A 23,404-nucleotide genomic window follows, 5' to 3' on the forward strand; every position below is an offset into this window, starting at 1 on the left:
CTGCAGCCTTTCTTGTGGGCTTCCTTGCAGCTCTCTATAGCATCTCTTAATAGAAGGGGGGAAGCTGGAAGCAATCGTAGCCACACTTTCTGAGAGCAAATGAGTTTTCAATAAACTAGTTACAGCACAACCTGTACTCCCAATTTTATTTATTTGGAAACAGATTCTCCCTAAATTGTGAAGAGCCTCCTCTCAGCCTCCCAAGTATTGGGATTATAAGCATGCACTACCTTGCCCTGCTTTTAATTTTTATTTTTAACTAGGTCTTGCTATGTTGCTAAGGGCCTCACACAGTTGCTGAGGCTGGTCTTGAACCTACCATCCTCCTGGCTCAGCCTCCCAAGTTCTGGGATTACAGGCCTGCACTGCCATGTCTGGCTTGTTTTCTTTTTTTGTTGTTGTTTTAGTGCTGGGATTGAACCGAGGATTATTCTAATTCCGAGCTACACCTTAGCCCTATTTTATATTCTTTATTTCAAAACAGGGTCTCACTAAGTTGCCAAGGGCCTCACTTAGTAGCTGAGGCTGTCCACAAACCGTGATTCCCCTGTCTCAGCCTCCCAAGTACTGGGATTACAAGCTGTGTCACCATGCTCAGTCTTATTTATTTGTGGAGGGGATTAATGGAGATGCAACCCTCTGAGCAACACCTCTTGCCCTCTTTTTTATTCTTTTATTTTGAAACAGGATCTCACTGAGTTGCAAAGGGCCTCACTAAGTAGCTGGAGTTGTCTTTGAACTGCGATCCTCTGCTCTCAGCCTCCCAAATGCTGGGATTACAAACGTGTGCCCTCATGCCCAACTTATTTTTTTATTTTGAAAGAAGATTTCACTAAGTTGCAGAGGGTCTCACTAAGTTGCTGAGACTGGCTTTGAACCTGAGATCCTTCTGTCTCAACTTCCCATGAACTGGAATTATAAGCAGGGACCACCATGCCCAGTTTATCACCATCTTTAATTACTTAAATAAATCCTGACTTGGTTATGTTAACACTGTCACCTTGGAAGTCAAATAGTACTTTTTAAAATTTTTCTTATTTGACTGCATTTGGAATTTTAGAAAATGTAAACTGTATGCCAGAAAGAGTTGACAGCCCTAAGCCATTCACTCATGTTTTTGTTAAGTGTTCTGTGAGAAAAGTCTTACCAGTTAAATCTACCAGACAGATGGGAAGATATTCCTGTCCTCCCTACTAGACCGCGTCTTATCTCTGAGGGAGAGCCGCCTTAAGCTGTGTTTAGCCCCAGAAGCAGGAAGCAGGAAGGCGTCAGAGGAAACCATAGCCCAGGCTGCTGGAGGAGCCCAAGTGAAGCGCATCGTGAGGCCCCTGTTCTGGCGGTGTGGGGAGGAAGCTCCGTAAATCCGTTCTTTAAGAGAAGCTCAGCCGGGCGTGGCGGCGCACGCGTGTAACCCCAGCATTCGGGAGGCTGAGACCAGAGGATCGCGGTCACAGACAGCCTCGGCTACTGAGTGTACAGTAGGACAGAAGCTGTGGGTATATCAAATGCAGACCATGGTGTAGTTTGGCATCCTGCACAGACACACGTACACTGAGGAGTGATGGCTTTCGTGTCCGTGTAACTAAATTAAACAGGGTGCCTTAGACCTGGGAAGCTTAATATTTTATTACAGGATGGCTGATTAAGCAGTTAGTTCAGTTGAACTAGAGTATTATTACAAAAAGGACAGGCACTCTAGAGCAAGGCTCCGCAGACTTTCTCCATGGAGGGCTAGAGTGTAAATATTTCAGGCTTTGCAGCCCTCGGATCTCTTGCCCACGTTCAGCTATGCCACTGCCAGGTGAGAGCAGCTGCAGCCATAGGACAGTTTGAAAATGCCTGGCATTGGCTGGGTGTGGTGGCACACCCTTGAAATCCCAGTACTTGGGAGGCTGAGACAGGAGGATTGTGGGTTTGTGGCCAGTCAGCTACTTAGTGAGGCCCTCTGCAACTTGACGCCCTGTTTCAAAGCAAAGAATGAAAAAATAGGGCTGGGGGTGTAGCTCAGAGGTAGCATGCCCCTGAGTTTGATTTCCAGTACCACGCACACAAAATAATTCCAGTACCACAAGAACAAAACAAAAGAAATAAGGAAATTATTTGATGGGCCCTGTGAACAATAACAACCCACCTGTGTGCAGATTTTCAGTAGGTAGATGCCTTTGTCTGTGTAAGGGGGAGGAGTGCTGGGATTCAACCCGGGAGTGTTCTCCCTCTGAGCTTCACCCCAAGCTCTGCCTCCCCCCTCTCAAAATAGTCTCAGTACCTTGCTGGGTGCCTGGCTAAATTGCTGAGGCTGGCCTTGACCCTGCAGGCTGGAGGCCTGTGCTACCACACCCAGCGGGTGGAGCAGTTTTGATCCTTTGTTTGCATGCCCATACCTTAGAGTAAATGCTCTGACCCTCGCAGCAGTCCTGTGATGGGAGGGAATTTATTATTATCCTCATTTTACAGAAAACCCATTCCTGGTAGGATTACCAGTTCCAGGCCAATGTGCAGTAACCTAGTGAGGCTGTTTCAGAATCAAAAATAAAATAGAATAGGGCCATGGGTGTAGCTCAGAGGTGTAGTGCCCATGGCTTTAATCCCAAGAACCACCAAAACAAAAACTTATTCAGAGCAGTTACAGTCAGTGAAGCACAGATAGTTACATTATGTATAGTCTTTTTTTCTCATTATCTTTATTCAAGTATAATATATGAATTCTTTGCAAACTTTGTGTGTGTGTGTGTGTGTGTGTGTGTGTGTGTGTCTAAGAGATACTAGGGATTAAATGCATTCTAACTTCAAGCTACACCTCCAGCCCATATTTATTTGTTTGTTTGTTTGTTTATTTATTTATTTTGGTGGTACTGGAGTTCCTGGAAACCCTTCTACCTCCAGGCTACACTCCCAGACCTATTTTATACTTTTTATTTGGAAACAGGGTCTCTTAAGGCCAGCAAGGCTGACTTTGAACCCGCAGGGATCCTAGTGTCTCCGCCTCCCAAGCATGGGGATTATGGGCGTGCACCACCACGCCCAGCTCCATTTTCTTTATTTGGAAGCAGTCTCATCAAGTTGCTGAGAGCCTTGCTAGGTTGCTGAGGCTGACTTCAAACATGCGAGCCTCCTGTCTCAGCCTCCCAAACGCTGGGATTACAGGTGTGCGCGCCACGCCCAGCATGTACCTTAGATACCCTGCCAAACTGCACCTCTCGCTGCTTCCAAATCGCCAGCGCAGGATAGGGCACCGCGCCCAGCTGTTCTAGTTACGACAGAAGATACGTCTGGATCTGTTTTTAATATTGTGACTCTGAAACAGATATCTCTTCCTGGAAATAATAGTGCGCTAGTGTGGCTGGTTTTGGTTTGTTACAGGCAACAGAACATTGAGGAGAACATGACGATAGCTATGGAAGAGGCTCCGGAAAGCTTCGGCCAAGTAGTGATGCTTTATATTAACTGCAAAGTGAACGGACATCCTGTGAAGGCCTTTGTTGACTCAGGTGACAGCTCCGTCTTCTTTGTGTTTCCTCTCTCCCCATCTCCTGATCCGGCTTGGACTATGAGGACACCCTGGTATCCACGTAGCCATAGTCCTTGCTTAAATAGTTTAACCTGTTTTGTATTTTGTAGCATCTTTATTTTCTTGCCTCCCTTTATGTAGTAGCCTGAATTTCTTGGATGCTTATGCAGGAAATTGGGAGTAATAGACTTTTAGAATTAAGGGGCAATAAGCTGGGAATGGGGACACACACCAATGAACCCAGTAATTCTGCAGCAGGAGGGTCACAGGTTCAAGACCGCCTCAGCAACTTAGCATGACTCTGTCTCAGAGTCAAAAGGGCTGGGGGGCAGCACAGAGGCAGAATGGGTTTAATCCCCAGTACCACACACACAAAAGGAATGAGCTGTGAGAAGGAGCTGTGTAGGGCAGAGGCCAAGTACATTCCCACCTGGCCCGCGTCCCAGCGCTTTGCCCACGCGGTGAGGAGTGGAGCTCAGTGGGACATGCCTCCTGGCCTTGGAGTTGAGTAAGAAAAGCAGTGTTTGCCGCCTGGGTTCAAGAAGTCTGTGTTAGAGTAAACGGCACCTTTTCTCTCAGTAATAACTCTTTGTTGTTTGTTTGTTTGTTTGTCTGTCTGTCTGTCTTGTAGTACTGGGGATTAAACACGGGCATTCTACACCTAGTCTTTTTATTTGTTTTGTTCTGTTTTGGGTGGTACCAGGGATTGAGCCCAGGGGCCTTCTACCTCCAAGCTACACCCTAGACCTATTTTTTTCTTCTTTATTTTGAAACAGTGCCTCACTAAGTTGTGGAGGCCTCACTGAGTAGCTTCAAACTGGCGGTGAACCTTTGATCCTCCTGTCTCAGCCTCCCAAGTACTGGAGTTACAAGGTGCGTCACCACGCCCAGCTTATAACTCTTTGTTTTTTGTTTTTGTTTTTGGTGGTACTGGGGTTCCTGGAAGCCCTTCTACCTCCAGGCTACACTCCCAGACCTATTTTATACTTTTTTTTTTTTTTTAACAGGGTCTCTTAAGCTGGTACGGCTGGCTTGAAACCTGCGCAGTCCTCCTGTCTCCGCCTCCCAAGCACGGGGATTACAAGCGTGTGCCACCACGCCTGGCTTCTTTTATTATTTTGTAGTACTGGGAGTGGAACCCAGGGGCTTTCTACCTCCTGGCTATACTTAGCCTCCTAAGCATGGGGATTACAAGTGTGAGCCAACCATGCCTGGCTAACTTTTTGTTTTTTAATTAGAACATTCTTTGAACATTCCTGAGTGAAGTGTGTCCAGGTGGTCTTATGCAGCATGCATGCATGCATGCGTGTTTTACTGCAGCTGGAACCTAGAGGCATGCATTCTACCTCTGAGGTACATGCCCAGCCCTTTATGTGTTTGTTTGTTTGTTTGTTTGTTTGTTTGTTTGTTTATTTATTTTATTGCGGTATTGGGGATGAAATCCAGGAGCATTCTACCTCCAAGCTACACCCCTATCCCTATTTATTTATTACAGTACTGGGGATGGAACCCAGGGGCATTCCATATCTGAGCTATACCCCCAGCCCTATTTTTTATTCTTTATTTTAAAACAGGATCTCAATGAGTTACAAAGGGCCTCACTGAGTAGTAGCTGAGACTGTCCGTGAACCTGAGATGCAAGCACTCCTAAGAGAAATAAACTTTGGTTATTCAATATAAAAGATGAAACTCCAGAGCCAGGTTAGTGGTGCAACTTGTAATTCCTGTACTTGGGAGGCTGAGACAGGAGGATCACAGGTTCAGACTCAGTCTTGGCAATTTGCAACACCTAGTGAGACCCCGTTTCCAGATGAAAAATGAAACTGGATTGAGGGTGTAGCTTGGAGGTAGAATGCCTCTGGGTTCAATCCCCAATACAAAAAAAAAAAATTATTAAAAAAAAAAATGAGCCGGGCGTGGTGGCGCACGCTTGTAATCCCCGTGCTTGGGAGGCAGAGACAGGAGGATCGCGCAGGTTCGAAGCCAGCTGCGCACGCTGGCTTAGGAGACCCTGTTTCCAAATAAAAATGTAAAAATAGGTCTGGGAGTGTCACCCGGAGGTAGAAGGGCTTCCAGGAACCCCAGTACCACCAAAAAAAAAAAGAAACCCAGCCAAGCACCGTTGTACTTCTCTTTAATTCCAATACTTGCTAAGTTGAGAAAGGAGGATCACGGTTCGAGGACAGCCTCAACTACTTAATGAAGCCCCTTGCAACTCAGTAAGACCCTGTTTCAAAATAAAGAATAAAAAATCGGGCTGGGAGATAGCTCAGAGGTAGAATGCCCCTCCCTGGGTTCCATCCCCAGTACCACAAAAAAAGTGAGACTCATAAACTTATTGAGACCTTGTTTTAAAGTAAAAATAAAAACATAGGGCTGAGGGTGTGGCTCAAAGGTAGAATGCCCTAGATTCAATCCTCAGTACTACTACAATAAAGTAAAATAATAAAATGGGGCTGAGTTGGAGCTCAGAGGTAGAATGCCTCTGGGTTAAACAACCAGTGCCACCAAAAAGGAATGCATTTCCTGAGTTTGGGGCAGTAGGGTTTACTCGCTCGAGCTTCAGAGGGCTCCTGTGTGAAGTACAAATGCACGTGAGACGCTCCTCTACCACTCGGCTCCTAGGTGTGCCAACTCCATACCAGGCACTAAATATATGTACCATGTTATTTGATCCATTTTATTTCATCCTCAGAACATCTCTATGAACTGTGTTCTACTATTTTTCTTACTTTATAGATAAGAGAACTTGGATAGGGAAAGGTAAAGGCCGTCTCCCGGGTGTACAGAGTTAGGTATCGTGGATTTTGGATCAGGTCTGCTTGATACCAGAACTCTTCACCCCTGCACATCCAAAGAGAGGGCATTGAGCTGAGCTTGGGAGAGAACAGGGAAGGGCCGCCCTTCATCCCGGCTGGCTCACTTTGATTGCATCAGTAGCTTGCTTTTGTGAAATAATGTGAGGAGGGTGGAAAGAAAGAATGGCCTTCCTTCCCACATTGCTTTTTTTAGGGGGGAAGGTGGTACTAGGGGTGGAACCCAGCGACATTCTACCTCCGAGCTACACCTGGTCGTTTAGGTTTTGTTTTGTTTTGGTGTTACTGGGGATGGAACTTAAGGTCATTCTGCCTCTGAGCTGCACCTCCAGCCCTATTTTTTATTCTTTATTTTGAAAGAGGTCTCACTAAATTGCAGAGGATCTAAGTAGCTGAGGCTGTCCGTGAACCGTGATCCTCTAGTCTCTACCTCCCAAATGCTGGAATTACATGGGTGCGCCACCACACCTGGCCTTTTTTTTTTTTTTTTTTTTTTATCTTGAAACAGGGTCTCACTGAGTTGCAAAGGACCTCACTAATTAGCCGGGGCTGGCTTTGAATCAGGATCCTTCTGTCTCAGCCTCCCAAATGCTGGGATTACAAGTATGTGCCACCATGCCCAGCTTATTCTTAATTTTGTTTTGTTTTGTTTTGTTTTGGGTTTTTTTGGTGGCACTGGGGTTCCTGGAAGCCCTTCTACCTCCAGGCTACACTCCCAGACCTATTTTTTTATATTTTTATTTGGAAACAGGGTCTCTTAAGCCACCGCACTGGCTTCCGCTTCGAACCTGTGCGATCCTCCTGTCTCCGCCTCCCAAGCGTGGGGATTACAAGCATGTGCCACCATGCCCAGCTATTCTTTAGTTTTTTATAGTTTTTTTTTTGTGTGTGTGGTACTGGAGGTGAAACCCAGAGGCTTTCTACCTCCGAGCTATACTCCCAGACCTATTTTATACTTTATTTGGAAACAGGGTCTCACTAAGTTGCTGAGAGCCTCACTAAGTAGCTGAGGCTGGCTTCGAACCCGTGCAATCCTCCTGTCTCAGCCTCCCAAGCGCAGGGATTACAAGCCTGCGCCACCACGCCTGGCAGTTTTTTATAGTTTTTTAAATAAGATCTCTCCAAGTTACTGAGGCTGGCTGAGAATCTGTGATCCTCCTGTGTCAGCCTCCCAAATAGTGGAATTACAAGCATGCGCCACCACGCCCGACCCACATTTGCGTTTATGTGACTATTTCTGGGCCTTTTTGAATCTTACTATCCTTAAATGCTGAGATCTTTTAGTGCTCATAAAGTGTAGGACACCTGGTGATGAAGATGAAAAGGAAGTGCTGGAATCGAGCAAGGGGTGAAATTACCTGTGGAAAGGTAGTACTTGAGCTGGGACTTAAACAGGTGAAATTCAGAGGGAGCGAGAACAAGGAAGTGACCTATTACAGGAGGCCAAAGTGAATAAGAGCTGGAGGGCACACCCGGCTCCAGAGTGGACCGCTAGAGTAGTGGCAGTGGGCGGCCCGGAGTGAGCACTGGGGCCAGGATGGGGTGGGTGGGGCGTGAGGCTGTGCTGATGTGGTCTCAACAGTTTGCAGGGTAGGAACCATAGAGGACTGTTAAAAACAGATGAACGTGCCGGGCGTGGTGGCGCACTTGTAATCCCAGCGCTTGGGAGGCTGAGACAGGAGGATCGCACAGGTTTGAAGCCAGCCTGAGCTGCCTAGTGAGGCTCTCAGCAACTTAGACCCTGTTTCCAAATAAAATATAAAATAGGTCTGGGAGGATAGCCCAGAGGTAGAAAGCCCCTGGGTTCCATCCCCAGTACCAAACAACAACAACAATAAACAAACAAAACAGATGAACAAGTAAGAGATTTGAAGGCAGTCAATGGTAGTTTAGGGAAACTGAAGGTGGAGACAGACCCGGAGGATTCTGGGCCCCCAGGGGTCCTAACGGTACTTTGAGTCAGCATTTGCACTGCTATAATCCAAAGCTGTGGACCACAGCCTAGAGGACGGAAGTTTGCACACAGTTTCTGGACGTTTCAGATCAGTTCACGTCAGGCCAGGTCTGTGGCGTTCAGGGCATGAAAACAGGAAGTGGGGGTGGAGAGAGTGAGGGTTCCCACGTGGAGGACAGACAGGACTACCTGCACCGCATACAGTCTCCAAGGACCCCTTCTTGGCAAACGAGCCCTGCCTCCAGCATGGCTGCCTGGTTTCTGTGAGGGCTGATGGGGGGAGGACATTGTGAATCCAATATCCTATCTACAGAATGGTTGGGAAGACAGACATTGTCCCCTTGCAAGGGGGTCAGTTCTCATTTATGGAAGACTAGTTTTTGTCTGGGTTTGTGTGTGCGTGTGTTTGTTTGGAGGTGGTACTAGAGCATGAACCCAGGGCCTCCTGCAATCTACGCAAGTGCTCTAACACTGACAATACCCCCCAGCCTTAGGGTATATTTTTTAACCTGTGAGCTTTAGTGTCCCAAAGTTTGAAGTAAAAATAACAGTAAGAACTGCTCTTGGTGCTGCTTTATTTAGCATCACTGTCTGTAGACATCATCATCATCACCGGATCCCAGGTAGTTTTGCTTTCTTTTGGTAGAGTTTAAAATATTTAATTGTTACATTGCAACAAAAACCTTTTCCCCTCAAAGTCAAGAATCTGAAACTATGTTTCAGATTCTAACCTAAAACTGAAAGTTGAATTAAGTGGGAAGGGCCCCACTAGGTAGAAACGATGCTACAGACTGGATCCTCTAGCCATCCTTACTTTCTGCCTTGTTCTTAATGCTGTCCTTTGAATCTTGCCAAAAATGTAGATTTTGTTCTTATTATCTGATGCTTTTCTCTCCTTTAGGTGCCCAAATGACTATTATGAGCCAAGCTTGTGCAGAAAGGTGTAATATAATGAGGCTGGTGGACCGTCGGTGGGCAGGGATCGCCAAAGGCGTGGGCACCCAGAAGATCATTGGAAGGGTGCATCTAGGTGAGCACAAGCGCTCGGAATTGCTGGTTTTCTGTAGGATATTTGTAGGGTGATAGGTGTCAACGTTTGTTTTGTTTTGAAATTTCTTTTGTGTGGGTTCTTTGGATTCAGCAAGCCCTACTTTCTAGACGTTTTAGCCAGGCGCAGTGTGGCGCCCCTTGTACTTGGGAAGCTAAGATAGGAAGGATACTCTGCCTTCAACCTACACCTCAAGTTTGTTTGTTGTGGTGGTCGTGATGGTGGTGGTGGTACTGGGATTGAACCCAGAGTTATTCTACATCCAAGCTACACACCAGCCCTATTGTTTTTTTTTTTTTTTTTTGTTTTGGGGTTTTTTGGGGTTTTTTTGGGTTTTTTTTGGTGGTACTGAGGATGGAACCCAGGGGCTTTCTACCTCTGGGCTACACTCCCAGACCTATTTTATACTTTATTTGGAAACAGGGTCTCACTAAGTTGCTGAGAGCCTCACTCAGTAGCTGAGGCTGGCTTCGAACCCGTGCGATCCTCCTGTCTCAGCCTCCCAAGCGCGGGGATTACAGGCGTGTGCCACCACGCCCGGCTATTGTATTTATTTTTGAAACAGGAACTCACTAGACAGATGAGAATCTCATCTCTTCCTGAGTCTGTCCTCAAACCTGCAGTCCTCCAACCCTATTTTACTTTTATTTGACACAGAATCTCACTCAGTCGATAGTGCCACTAGTTGCTATGGCTGTCATCCAGCCTACAATTTTCCTGTCTCAGCTTCCCAAATACTGTGATTACATGCATGCACCACTGTGCCTGGCTTTTATTTTTTATTTTGGAACAGGGTCTTGCCAAATTGCTAAGGCTGGCGTTGAACTGCAGCTCTCTCATTATTAGGATTATAGGCACACACTTCCACACCTGGCTAAGAAGGAGTTTTTTGTTGTTGTTGTTGGTTTTTGTTTTTTTGTTTTTTTTTTTGTGTGTGTGTGTGTGTGTGTGTGTGGTGTGCTGGGGATTGATTGAACACGGGGGCATTCTATCTCCGAGCTACTCCCCCAGCCCTATTTTTTATTCTTTATTTTAAAACAGGGTCTCAGACAGGCGTGGTGGCGCACGCTTGTAATCCCTGCACTTGGGAGGCTGAGACAGGAGGATGGCACAGGTTCGAAGCCAGCCTCAACTACTTGGTGAGGCTCTCAGCAACTTAGTGAGACCCTGTTTCCAGATACAGTATAAAATAAGTCTGGGAGTATAGCCCGGAGGTAGAAAAACCACTTGGCTCCACCCTCACCACAAAATAAATAAATAAAAATAAAACAGGGTCTCACTAAGTTGCGGAGGGCCTCACTAAGTAGCTGAGGCTGGCCACAAACTTGGATCCTCCTGTCTCAGCCTCCCAGGTACTGGGATTACAAGTGTGCGCCACCACGCCCGGCTAGGAAGTTCTTTAAAAGATAGAAGAAATAAGCCCAGCATGGTGGCGCACACTTGTAATCCCAGCATTCAGGAGGCTGAAACCAGAGGATCGCGGTTCACGGCCAGGCCCAGCTACTTAAGTAGTGAGGCCCTCTGCAACTCAGTGAGACCCCGTTTCAAAATAAAGAATAAAAAATAGGGCTGGGGTGTAGCTTGGAGGTCGAATGCCCCTGGGTTCCATCCCCAGTACTGGGGGGGGGCGGGGGGGGATGTAAAAGGACCTGGGAGTTTGAAGTATAGCTTGGAGGTAGAATGCCCCTGAGTTCACTCTTTAGTACCACAAAACAAGAGAGAGAATATAATGTGCATTTATTAGGATAAATCTCAAAATATTTGAGTGAAAGAAGTAAATTATAGTTCATCACCACAAAATAATATGCTGCTTAGAAATACAAACAGTCCTCGTCAAAACCGTAAGAAACAGCTGGGAATGATTAACACAAAAACCAGGGTAATCTGGAGGACTGGGGGAGGAAAAGAATAGCTTTGACTGTGTGGGCATGTGGGGACTTTAGACTGGGGTACAGAGATGAGGCTTTGACTGTGGGCATGTGGGGACTTTGGATTGGGGTACAGAGATGAGGCTTTGACTGTGTGGGCATGTGGGGACTTTGGACTGGGGTACAGAGATGAGGCTGATTGTTCACTCACACCCTTGTTTGTTTGGTTTTTGTTTGTTTGTTTGTTTTTGCTTCTAAACTATTTCTTAGCTACCCCCAGCCCTATTTTGTTGTTATCTTGTTTTGTGGGGAGGAAACAGTACTAGGGGTTGAACCCAGGGACATTTCTACCTGTGAGCAGTATCCCCAACCCAGTTTTTTTGTCCTTTATTCTGAAACAGGATCTCACTAAGTTGCAGGGGGCCTCACTAAGTAACTGAGGCTGGCTGTGAGCCGCGATCCTCCTGTCTCAACCTCCCAGGTACTGGATTACAAGCATGTGCCACCACACCTGGATTTTTGTTCTTTATTTTGAAACAAGATCTCACTAAGTAGCTAAGGCCGGCTTTAAACCTGGATCCTCCTGTCTCAGCCTTCCAAGTACTGGGGTTACAAGCGTGCACCACTATGCCTGGCTGAGGCAGGCTTTAAAACTGATCCTTCTGTCTTGGCCTCTCAAATCCTGGGGCCAAGCATGCATGCTCCGCCCCACCTCTTCCTTCCTTTTTATCCTCTCAGCTCACCTCTCTTCTCCTCTTTTCCTGCTTTCCTTGGGGCTTGCAAATACTAGGCAAGCACTTTACCACTGAGCTATATCCCCAGACGTTTTTTTTTTATAAATTTTTCTAGTACTATGAGTTGAACCCAGGAGTCTTCTACTGCTGCTGAGTTATATGTCTGCCCTTTTTTTGGTCGTGGTGGTACCAGGGGTGGAACCCAACCCAGGGCTTTCTACCTCTGGGCCTCTGGGCTATACTCCCAGACCTTTTTTTTTTTTTTTTTTTTTTTTGGAAACAGGGTCTCACTAAGTAGCTGAGGCTGGCTTCGAACCTGTGCGATCCTCCTGTCTCAGCCTCCCAAGCGCAGGGATTACAAGTGTGAGCCACCACGCCCGGCTGCCCTATTTATTTTGAAACAGGCCCTTGCTGAATTGTTGAGGTTCTTACTAAGTTGTGCTGAGACTGTACTTGAACCCATAATCCTATTTTAGTCTCCCAAGTACTGGGATTATGGCATACACCACAAATGGTGTGGGTTTTTAATTTTATAATACTTTATACTGTACATTTATTGCATACATTCTTTGGTAGCTGTTTTATTTATATTTTTGGTACTAGGGATAGATTCACCTACAAGCTACACCCTCAGACAGATTTTATTTCTTATTTGGAAACAGGGTCTCACTGGGTTGCTGAGAGCCTGGCTACGTTGCAGAGGTTAGGTTAGAACCTGCGGTCCTCCTGTCTCCACCTCTCAGTACTTGGATTCCAAGTGTGCACCACCATGCCCAGCTGCCAGCTGTTTACCAATAGCAGAGTAGTATCTGATGAGAGGCAAGGCGGGGCGGTGCACACAAACCCGTACATGGTGTTTCTGCTCTCACAAAAAGAACTCGAGTACAATAAGTGGCAACAAATCATTTCTCTTTTATGTAGGCTTGTTTGTTTGTTTGTTTATTGCAGTGCTGGGAATGGAACCCAGGGGCTGTTCTACATCTGAGCTACACCCCCAGCCCTATTTTTTATTCTTTATTTTAAAAGAGTCTCACTGAGTCGCAGAGGGCCTCACCCAGTAACTGAGGGTATCCTCGAGCACGGATCGTCCTGTCTCGGCCTCCCAAATGCTGGGATCACAAGTGTGCCCCACCACAAAACAGGAGCCGGGCGTGCCTGTGGTCCCAGGACCTGGGAGGCTGAGGCAGAAGGACAGGATTGCAGGTTGGAAGCCAGCCTCAGCAGTTTTTCTCTTCTCTATTTGTCCTTTAGCTCAGGTTCAGATAGAAGGAGACTTCCTGGCATGCTCCTTCTCCATCCTGGAGGAACAGCCCATGGACATGCTTCTGGGACTGGACATGCTTAAAAGGCATCAGGTAATAAAGAACCTCATTTCTTGGTACCCCCTTCTTGCATTTTTTTAGGGCTGTTATCATATGGCTTCTGGTGATTACGTATATTAGAACACCAAAGAGCCAAGCTTTTTCAAATCTGAAAATGTTCTTACTTGATCATGATGACATACAAGACTTGATTTATCATTATAAAGAGAATCTTTGTTTTGTTTGCGGGATTGGGGATGGAGCCCAGAGTTATTCTATCTCCGAGTGACACCCCCAGTCCTTTTTTTTTTTTTTTTTTTTTTGGTGGTACTAGGGTGGAACCCAGGGGCTTTCTACCTCCGGGCTATACTCCCAGATCTATTTTATACTTTATTTGGAAACAGGGTCTCACTAAGTTACTGAGAGCCTCACTAAGTAGCTGAGGCTGGCTTCAAATCTGTGCGATCCTCCTGTCTCAGCCTCCCAAGCGCAGGGATTACAAGCGCTCGCCACCACGCCCAGCTACTCTATTTTTTGAAACAGGGTCTCGCTGAATTGCAAAGGGCCTCTGAGGCTGAGGCTGGCTTCAAACCTGTGCAATTCTACTGCCTCAGCCTCCCAAATGCTGAAATTACAAGTGTGCACCACCATGCCCGGCTTAAATAGAGTCTTTGAAGCCGGGCGTGGTGGCTCACGCTTGTAATCCCAGCATTCGGGAGGCTGACACCTGGAGGATCACGAGACCCGGTTTCAAAATAAAGAATAAAAATAAAATAGGGCAGGGGGTGTAGCTCGGAGGTTGAAGCCCCTGGGTTCCATCTCCAGACCCGCAAAAATAAATAAATAAATAAATAAATAAATAAATAAATAAATAAATAAATATCTTTGTTCATGAAATCTCTTTGGGAATTTCTTAAATCCTGCTGTCTTTTTTTTTTTTTTTCTTTTTTTCTTTTTTTCTTCTTTGTTTGTGGTACTGGGAATGGAACCCAGGAGCATTCTACCTCCAAGCTACACCTCCAGCTGTATTTTTTATTTTTTATTTTGAAACAGGGTCACACTGAGTTGCAGAGGACCTCACTAATTAGCTGAGGTGATCCGCGAACCGCGATCCTCCTGTCTCAGCCTCCCAAATGCTGGGATTACAAGCGTGCGCCACCATGCCCGGCTCCCAGCCCTATTTTTTATTCTTTATTTTGAAACAGGAGCTTATTAAGTTGTGGAGGACCTCACTAAGTACTGAGGCTGACCATGAACCCAGATCCTCTGTCTCAGCCTCCCAAATACTAGAATTACGAACATGTGCCACCATGCCCAGCTCTGCTGTTTTGACATTATAACCGGCACTTTCATTCCCTCGTGTAGCTTTAGGGTTCACTCATGGAGTTTTGTGCTGACAAAGTAGTGCTTGAGAAGAAATTCACAGTTAGGAGGGGTGTGTATAGCCCGGAGGTAAAAAAAGATGCTGGGTTTCACCCCCAGTACCACAAAAAAAAGAATTAAAAAAAAATAGGGCTAAGGGCTAGGTATGGTGGTGCACACTTATAATCCCAGCATTTGGGAGGCTGAGACAGGAGGATTGCAGTTCGCAGCCAGCCTCAGCTACTTAGGTCCTCTACAACTCAGTGAGACCCTTTTTCTGAAAATAAAGAATAAAAAATAAGGCTGCTGGTGTAGCTCAGAGGTAGATGCCCCTGGGTTCAATCCCCAGTACTGCAAAAAAAAAAAATGTAGTCAGGGGTCCTGGTGTATGGCTGTAATTCCAGGACTTGGGAGGCTGAGACAGGAGGATTGCAGGTTCAAGGTTAGCTTCAGCAACCTAACAAGACCCTATTTGGAAATAAAAAACAGAAAGGGCTGCGCGTGTAGCTCAGAGTTAGGAAGTTCCTTAGTTCAATCCCCAGGAGAGAGAGAGGGAGGGAGGGAGGGAGGAAGAGAAAGAGAAAGAGAAAGAAAATAAATCATATGCTCTCAGAAAAAAAATTTTTTTGTTTTTGTTTTGCAAGAGAATCTTCTCTCCTTGCCACAGTTACTCTTAAGGAATGGAGTTTTTTTGAGTTCAGGAATTTATTTCTGCCTTGTGCTGTATCTACTTTTGTTACTGTTTTATTTTTTCTTCTAAGTGTTCCATTGATCTAAAGAAAAACGTGCTGGTGATCGGCACCACGGGCTCACAGACCACCTTCCTTCCCGAGGGAGAGCTGCCAGAGTGTGCTCGGCTAGCGTATGGGGCCGGCCGAGAGGACCTGCGGCCTGAAGAGATTGCAGACCAGGAATTAGCAGAAGCCATTCAGAAGTCCGCAGAGGACGCAGGTATTTGTGGCGGCCAGGTGCTCTTTAGGCTGTGGGCTGAGGACCCTTTCATTTGTATCATCTCATTATCCAGTAATAGTCATCATTGTTTGTCTTAACTTCCTTCTCCCACCTTTTAATACAATAAAGAAAAGCGTTGGTTCATCTGATAAAGAACAGCCATCCATTACTGTGTAAAAGGTAGATCGGGGAGTTACTTGATTAGATGTATTTTGGTAGGCTTCCTGACATCTTCTTTTTATCCTAAAGGAAGTAACAGCAGTGAGCAGATACCAGCCTGGGAGTTCAACATTTCCCTGGAAGTTTCTTCCCGTAGGCTCTTTACTTTGAAGGACGGCAGCGGCGCTGTGACTAAGCAGTCTGCATTTTTAAAAAGTGAAAGTGCTGCTACCAAGAAGAACCGACAGGAAGGCTAATTGAACATGAATCAAAGTGTGACTGTTTTATGTTCTTCCTGAAATCACAGTTGTGTCCTCAACGTAGAACAACATATACACAGTGCAGAAACCCTTGCAGTCACGTTACCTAGTACTTTTTTGTGTCAAGTGTTTTAGCCTGTTCAGATCTAAAGACAGAACCAAATTTTCTCGATAAATGGAACAACACAGTTTCTGAAATCTCCCATCTGTTACAGAGCAATGACACGAATACATTTTCTAGAAGCTGAAAAGAATTAACTCTTAAGTTTGAGTTATTTTAAAGTTTTGAGCCAGAATTATTCATCAGTATGACTAATCTCACACATTGCTTTTTCTAGTACAGTAAAAAATATTAGAGTTGCAAATCTGGGGAATATAGCATTATCTTAAAGAGAATAGAGCTAATGAACTTTAAGAGTAAGCAGCCAGAGCTGGTTGTGATGGTGCAGGCCTGTGCTTCCAGGACTTGGGAGACCAAGACGGGAGGATGGCAACCGAGAGATACCCTTTTTAAAAAGCTAGAGTAAGCCGAGCGTGGCGGCACACACCTGTAATCCCAGCATTTGTGAGGCTGAGACTAGAGGATCTTGGTTCGAGGGCAACTTCAGCTACTTATTGAGGCCCTTTGCAAGTCAGTGAGATCCTGTTTCAAAATCGAGAATAAAAAATAGGGCTGGGGGTATAGCTTGGAGGTACAGTGCCCCAGGGTTCTATCCCTAGTACCAAAGAATTGAAGGGGGCAGCCAGATTTCCCACATTTTCCTGTAAAATATTCCAGTGTCCAGCCTTGAGCCGGTAGAATGGGCATGGGTAGCACATGGAGTTACCCAAGTTGGCCTTGTTCTGAATCTGCTCTTACAGCCTAGTTTTATATATAATAAAAGTGGGAGCCGGGTGTGGTGGCGCACGCTTGTAATCCCAGCATTTGGAAGGCTGAGACCAGAGGATCATGATTCGCAGCCAGCCTCAGCTACTTAGTGAGGCCCTCTGCAACTCAGTGAGACCCGGTTTCAAAATAAAGAATAAAAAATAGGACAGGGGGTGTAGCTCGGAGGTCAAATGCCCCTGGGTTTCATCCCCAGACCCGCAAAATATATATATATATATAAAGTGAGGTGTTGGTTGTAACTTAAGTATTTTGAAAGAATGGGAGATTTTTTTTTTTTTTTTTTTTTTTGGTGTACTGGGGGTGGAACCCAGAGGCTTTCTACCTCCGGGCTACACTCCCAGACCTTTTTTTTTATATATTTTTTGGAAACAGGGTCTCACTAAGTTGCTGAGAGCCTCACTAAGTAGCTGAGGCTAAGAATGGGAGATTTTTTAATCATCTTAATATTCCAAGCAAGGTGAGCTTGAATGAGCCTGACATACCTGTTTGCCTTGGCTGTTTTTGTATGTTGGGAGTGGGTTCTGAGGATTGGACTCAAGGGGCATTTTACCTTTGAGGAATACCACCTGCCCTATTTTATTTTGAAACAGGGTCTCAAAATAAGGTTGATGAGTCTCACTTCTTGCTGAGATTGTCTCAGCCTCCAAAATACTGGAATTACAGGTGTATGTTGCCACACCTGGCTTTCCTTACCATTTTGGGGGTAATTTATCAGCTTAATCACAGTATAATTTAGTAGTAGGATATATTACCCTTTTTTCTCTCCATAGTCTTGATCCTATTATTGGAGAAATACTGGCTGATGATACCCGTGTTTTCTAAACCACCCGTAACCATTATCCCCTTTGGATAATTACCTTATTTTAATTAAAAACAAAAAGTTGAGATTAAAATAGAATCCACAGAGCTGGGAATGGGTGGTGCATGCCCATAATCACAGCAATTAGGAGGCTGATGCAGGAGGCTCGCAGGTTCTAAGACAGCGTCAGCAAGTATTAAGACTCGCCATAACCCAGTGAGACCTGTTTCAAAACAAAACCTGGGTGTGGAGGTATAGCATGGAGGTAGCGTGCCCTTGGGTTCCATCCCCAGTGCCACAGAGGTGGGGGAGGACACAGATGTTTTCGGGCTCCTTGAAGCAGATATGCCAATGTCAATGTTCTGTGTCAGGATCTTCTGCTAGTGGTATGTCCGGCCTGTGCTAATCTGTGTTGTTTAAGTAGAGAAATCTCTAGCATCACGTCCTATTTGTTTGGAAATCTAACTTCCCGGTATCATCAAAATCAAAACTCTGGACATAGGTGAAAGGACTTTGTGAAAAGCTATTTGCGTGATAGATAATTTAAAATACATTTTCTAGCAATTGGAAAATAATTTAGAGTTGAAGCTATATTTGATGTTTTCTGAAACTGATTAAAAGTAAAAGATAAGTCTGACCAGATTTGATTTGTTCTAAAATTGAATTTTAACTGAGAAATTAATCATCGTTGTTACATGTGTTCACTAACCTTCATTCCTAAGATTTTCTTTTTGTGTCATTCCATCTAATGGGTGTACTTCTTCCACCTGTCACATACATTCACTTAAGTTCTCTATGTGATGTGTTAAATTAATTTCTGAGTTTAATTAAAAATCTCTTGAAGTGGACACGTTGTTTTATGTATTGCGAGAGGATTGAAGCAACCAGCAAGTCTTTCGGATGCCCACACATGGAGACGCCGGCCAACTTTGACTCTGCTGGCTCCTGAGTCTTAAAGATGGCAAAGGAGTGGAGACTATAACCCTGCATGCTGTGTAGTTTGCATTGTTAACCCGAGTTTGCTTGTCTGTTTCCTAATCCAAACAGAGCGTCAGAAGCCATGATGCATGTAGTGTGTGTGTGCTGCAGCTGGAGTGGGCCCCAGACCAGGTATTTATAGACACCACCTTAAGCCTGCCGTCCGCTTGTCATCTGATCTGAGCATCTGTTTCTAGCTGCTTTGGGAGTCAGTTTCTACCATCTTGCCCTGTTTAATCTGGTTACAACTAGCCTGGATATGCATTTGTATGTATGTTGGTGTACATACATATGTAAGAAGAAATTTCTAGCTGGGCGTGGTGGCGCGCACTTGTAATTTAGGAAGGTCACAAGTTTGAGACCAGCAGCCTTGGCAGTTTTGCCAGATCTTGCTTCAGAATAGAAAGCAAGGAGCCAGGCGTGGCGGCACACGCTTGTCATCCCCGCATTTGGGAGGCCGAGACAGGAGGATCGTGGTTCGTGGACAGCCTCAGCTACTACATAGTGAGGCCTTCTGAGACTTAATGAGACCCTGTTTCCAAAATAAAGAATAAAAACTTAGGCAGGGGATGTAGCTCGGAGGTTGAATGCCTCTGGGTTCCATCCCCAGACCCGCAAAAAAAAAAAAAAAATAGGGCTGGGGGTGTAGCTTAGAGGTAGAATGCCCCTGGGTTCCATTCCCAGTACTGCAAATAAAGTAAAAATAAAAAGCGAGGCTAGAGGTTTAGCTTAGTGGTAGAGCACCCTGTACTGAATCCCTTGTCAGAAACAAAAAGGTCACTGGTTTTGACAGTACTGCCAGTAGCACTTTGTTGTTGGAGATAACTGTGCTTTTATAGATAAATCACTTACCCTGGCTACAAGCCCCCATCACAGCACTGCACACAGCTACCTGGGGTTTGAGAAGGGGAGAAATGGAAACTAAGCCAGTTGCCTTTCCAGGTCACAGTCAATAAAATGGTAGGAAATATAGTGTATTCTCCCAACAGGGGCTGAGGTCTTTCCATTCCCACGGTTCCTCTCCTGGCAGATTTAATACATAGGTTCTTTGCTTTTATTTTCTCGTGACGTAAATAAAATTGGTGTCAGCCTATTGGCCGATTTGATAGGGGTTTGCAGGCTGGTTGTAATTAGATTCCTAGCATTTAAATTCCTTTCTCTCTTTTCCCCCCCTTTATAAGTAAGGGTTAAAAGTAGGCATAGTATAATTACTCTTAATATCCATTATCCTTGTCCTCTTCTCCTGATCATCCTGTAGTACTGACCCATTCCTCCCTACAATTAGGACATAGGCCAGTGAAACTGACCACCTCAGCTGCAGGAGGACCATATGCTACTCTCCTAGTGAGTACAAAATCCATCGAGGCCGTGTTCACCTCACCTCACGTGGTTGTTCTGAGCTGGCACGTTAGTGCCCGAAGGCCGTTACCATAGCTCTCTGCGTGGCTGACATGGTCACTCCATTGCATTGCATGCGTGTGTGTGGTGCTAGGGACGGAACCGAGCCTCGCGGATGCTAGCCAAGTGCTCTACCACTGAGCTACATCCCCAGACCCATTACAGTGAGGTTTTTTCTGCTAGCATTAGTTCAAAATTGAACATCTTGCAGAGTCAGCCTTACTAATTAGATTGATACAACTAATGACTATTTCTGGATTCTAACGGATAGAGTTTAAACTGAGACAAATATTTTCCTGTTAACTGTGAAACTAAAGGTAAGATCATCTGATAAGAAGCTGGTGATTTCCCACCAGGGCTTTGTCTTCTAATGCTTTTGTTTTTTTGGTTTGGTTGGTTTTTGTTGCTGTTGTTTTATTTTGGGTTAGGAATTGAACTCTAGGGCCACCTCTGAGTTCTCTGGACCGCACTCCAGCCCTATTTTCCATTTCGAAATGGGACCTTGCTGTGTTGCTGAGGGTCTTGAGATGCTAGCTCGCTGAGGTGGCTTCAAGCCTGAAGTCCTGTTTGAGCCTCCCAAGGGCTGGGATCGCAGGCATGTGACCCACGCCGGGCTCTTCTGCTTTTGTCCGGTGTTCTGTTAGAATGGTGTACAGGGCTCTAGCCGTGGCTACATTGCTCTCTGGCTGCTTAGCCTGAACCAGGCTCCCACAGCCAGTGTTGGTATCACTCAGAGCATCTGAGGACATGTGGCTAGCCTCATTTGGCATCTTTGACTTTGTTTTGTTTTTGTTTATTTTTATTTTGTTGTTTGTTTTTTCTTTTTTGTGGTACTGGGGATGGAACCCAGGGGCATTCTACCTCTGGGCTCCACTCCCAGCCCTATATCTTATTAATTATTTTGAAATAGAGTCTAAGTTGCGGAGGACCTCACTAAGTAGCTGAGGCTGTCCAGGAACTCTGATCCTCCTGTGTCAGCCTCCCACATACAAGTGCCCATCACCGTGCCCAGATCAGCCTCCCACATACAAGTGCCCATCACCGTGCCCAGATCGGCATTTCGACTTTGAGCTGAAGACATAAATGCATAGTGGTCAGTTCTTACTTGGATTGGTGTCAGAAGAAAGGTTGGAACTGATGCTGAGCGATACCATTACGAGCCAGGGATGGTGGCACAGTACTTGGTGGGATCCCAGTGCTTATGAGGCTGAGGCTCCCTGCCAGCCTCCGCAGCTTAATGAGGTCCTGTGCAATTTGGTGAGGCTCTGTTTCAAAATTCAAAAACTTTAAAACTGGGACTGTGGTATAACTCAGAGGTAGAAACTCCTGGGTTCAACCCCAGTATCACAAACAAATAAATAAATATGCAATAAGGCTGTTGGCACAAATATATATGCAATAAATAGATGTGACACAAACCCATCATCCCAGTGCTTGGGAGGATGAGACAAAATTCAGGGGAGATAACAGCCTCTACAGTGAATCAAGACCCTGTTTCAAGCCGGGCGTGGTGGCGCACACTTGTAATCCCAGCATTTGGGAGGCTGAGACTGGAGGATCGCGATTTGCGGGCTGCAGGATTAGTTTAGCCAGAGTAAAATGTCTCTTCTTTCAGTCCCCAGAACCACCAAACAAATGAATAAAATGGGCTGGAGGTAGAGCTAGTTGTGGTGATGCACACTTGTAATCCCAGTACTTGAGGCTTAGACAGGAGGATGGCAGATTAGTGGTCAGCCTCGGCAATTTAGGCCCTCTGCAACTTAGTGAGACCCTGTTTCAAAATAGAAAGGGCTGGGTATATATAACTCAGAGGTAGTGTACCCCTGAGTTTAATCCCAGCCAACACACACACACACACACACACACACACACACACACACACACACACGGTGATAACTGGGCTGAGCCCTTGTAGGAGACAAATTGCCTGAATCTAGATAGCCACTGTCTTTTGAAACATTGTGTTCTCCCTGCAGTGCCCCCCCACACACACCTGAGTCCTTAATGAAAGAACTGATCATCCTTAAAGTTGCATTTTGGGTGGGTGATGGTTAAGATTTAATGTTTGGTCTTTACATTCACTTTGGTCCTCTTGAGTCAGATGCTTGCAGTTTTACTATGATTTGGGGGAAGTTTGGCCAGAAGTAAAATAGAAAGCTTGCTTCTCTTTTTTTAGAGCCCTCTAAGGATTCTGTAAATTCTTATTTCTCTTTATAATTTCCACTCTATCCTAGGAATATCTGGTTTTATAACTTCACTTTTTACATTTGAAACACAAAAAGTGCATAGGTCCAGAAGTCACTCTAGTGGTGGGAGTCTTAAGATCAGTGATGTGCTTCAGAGCCAGCTGAAGAGCGAACTGAGAGCCAGGCGTGGTGGCGCACGCTTGTAATCCCCGCGCGTGGGAGGCTGAGACAGGAGGCACAGGTTCAAAGCCAGCCTCAGCTACTTAGAGAGGCTCTTAGCAACTTAGTGAGACCCTGTTTCTAAATAAAATATTAAAAAGGTCTGGGAGTATAGCCCTGAGGTAGAAAGCCTCTGGGTTCCACCCCCAGTACCACCAAAAAAAAAAAAAAAAAAAAAGAATGGACTGAGCGTGCAGACTCCTCAGTTTACCCCACGGGTGGCACCCAGAGTCTGCATGCTTGCCAAGCATCCAGGCTGTTTTAGAACAAGTGGGAGAAAAACCACTTGAAGAAACTATCCAGAACTCTGCACTCACTGGTAATAAAGACGCAGTAAATGCCCTTTAGTCCTGAGCACGATCCCCCTGTTATATGAGTGAATGTTAATGGTGCTCAGACAATCATACTGAACCATAATGAGCATGTCTTATTAAGAACATTCCAGGGTGAGGGTGTAGCTCGGTGGGAAAGCAGGTGTGGGAGGCCCTGTGTTTAACCCCCAGCACTGGGGGAGAGGGGCTTCTTTTGCCAAATCCAGTGAGCATCTGTGGGGCAAGTGAACAAGCCTATCATCCCAGCTACTCAGGAGGCAGAGAGAGGAGGATTGCAGGTGCAAGGCCAGCCCAGGCATCTTGTGTTGAAATAGAACATGAAAAGTCTGGGAGCATAGCTCAGTGGTATGGTGCCCCTGGGCTTAAGCTGTGGTACCTTAAAAAAACGTAAAGAAAAAAGAACATGCCCATGTCTTTCTCCAGCTCTTTAATGTTAAATTGCCTACACAATGAGAAAGATCCTCGTATTTCTTAAATCATGTCTCTTACAAGAGAAACTTGAGTTTAAGGACCTGATTTTATTCTGTCCTGTTTGAGATTTATATCCTCTGATCATTTAGTAACTTTTCTTGGCTGCCAATTAATCTTTCTCTTTTCCTTTTGGTTACAGAGAAAAGCAGTAAAGAATCTACCTCACTGGGA

At 45.5% G+C, this 23,404-nt stretch overlaps 1 protein-coding gene across 1 annotated transcript in view; it reads left to right on the forward strand.

Annotated features, from left to right (window-relative positions):
• DDI2 (DNA damage inducible 1 homolog 2) overlaps window positions 1-15,958 on the forward strand; it is a gene marked incomplete at both ends in the record, with an annotated part of 42,777 nt that extends 26,819 nt beyond the window's left edge. Inside the window, 5 exons of the mRNA XM_080691322.1 lie at window positions 3,361-3,488; window positions 9,180-9,308; window positions 13,180-13,283; window positions 15,353-15,542; window positions 15,792-15,958. Coding sequence (XP_080547448.1) covers window positions 3,361-3,488; window positions 9,180-9,308; window positions 13,180-13,283; window positions 15,353-15,542; window positions 15,792-15,958 — 718 coding nt within the window. The remainder of the gene's footprint in view (window positions 1-3,360; window positions 3,489-9,179; window positions 9,309-13,179; window positions 13,284-15,352; window positions 15,543-15,791) is intronic.
• Between the last annotated feature and the right edge of the window lie 7,446 nt (window positions 15,959-23,404).

The sequence above is a fragment of the Muscardinus avellanarius genome (genome assembly GCF_963383645.1).
Source record: "Muscardinus avellanarius genome assembly, chromosome: 3".
Taxonomy (NCBI): domain Eukaryota; kingdom Metazoa; phylum Chordata; class Mammalia; order Rodentia; family Gliridae; genus Muscardinus; species Muscardinus avellanarius.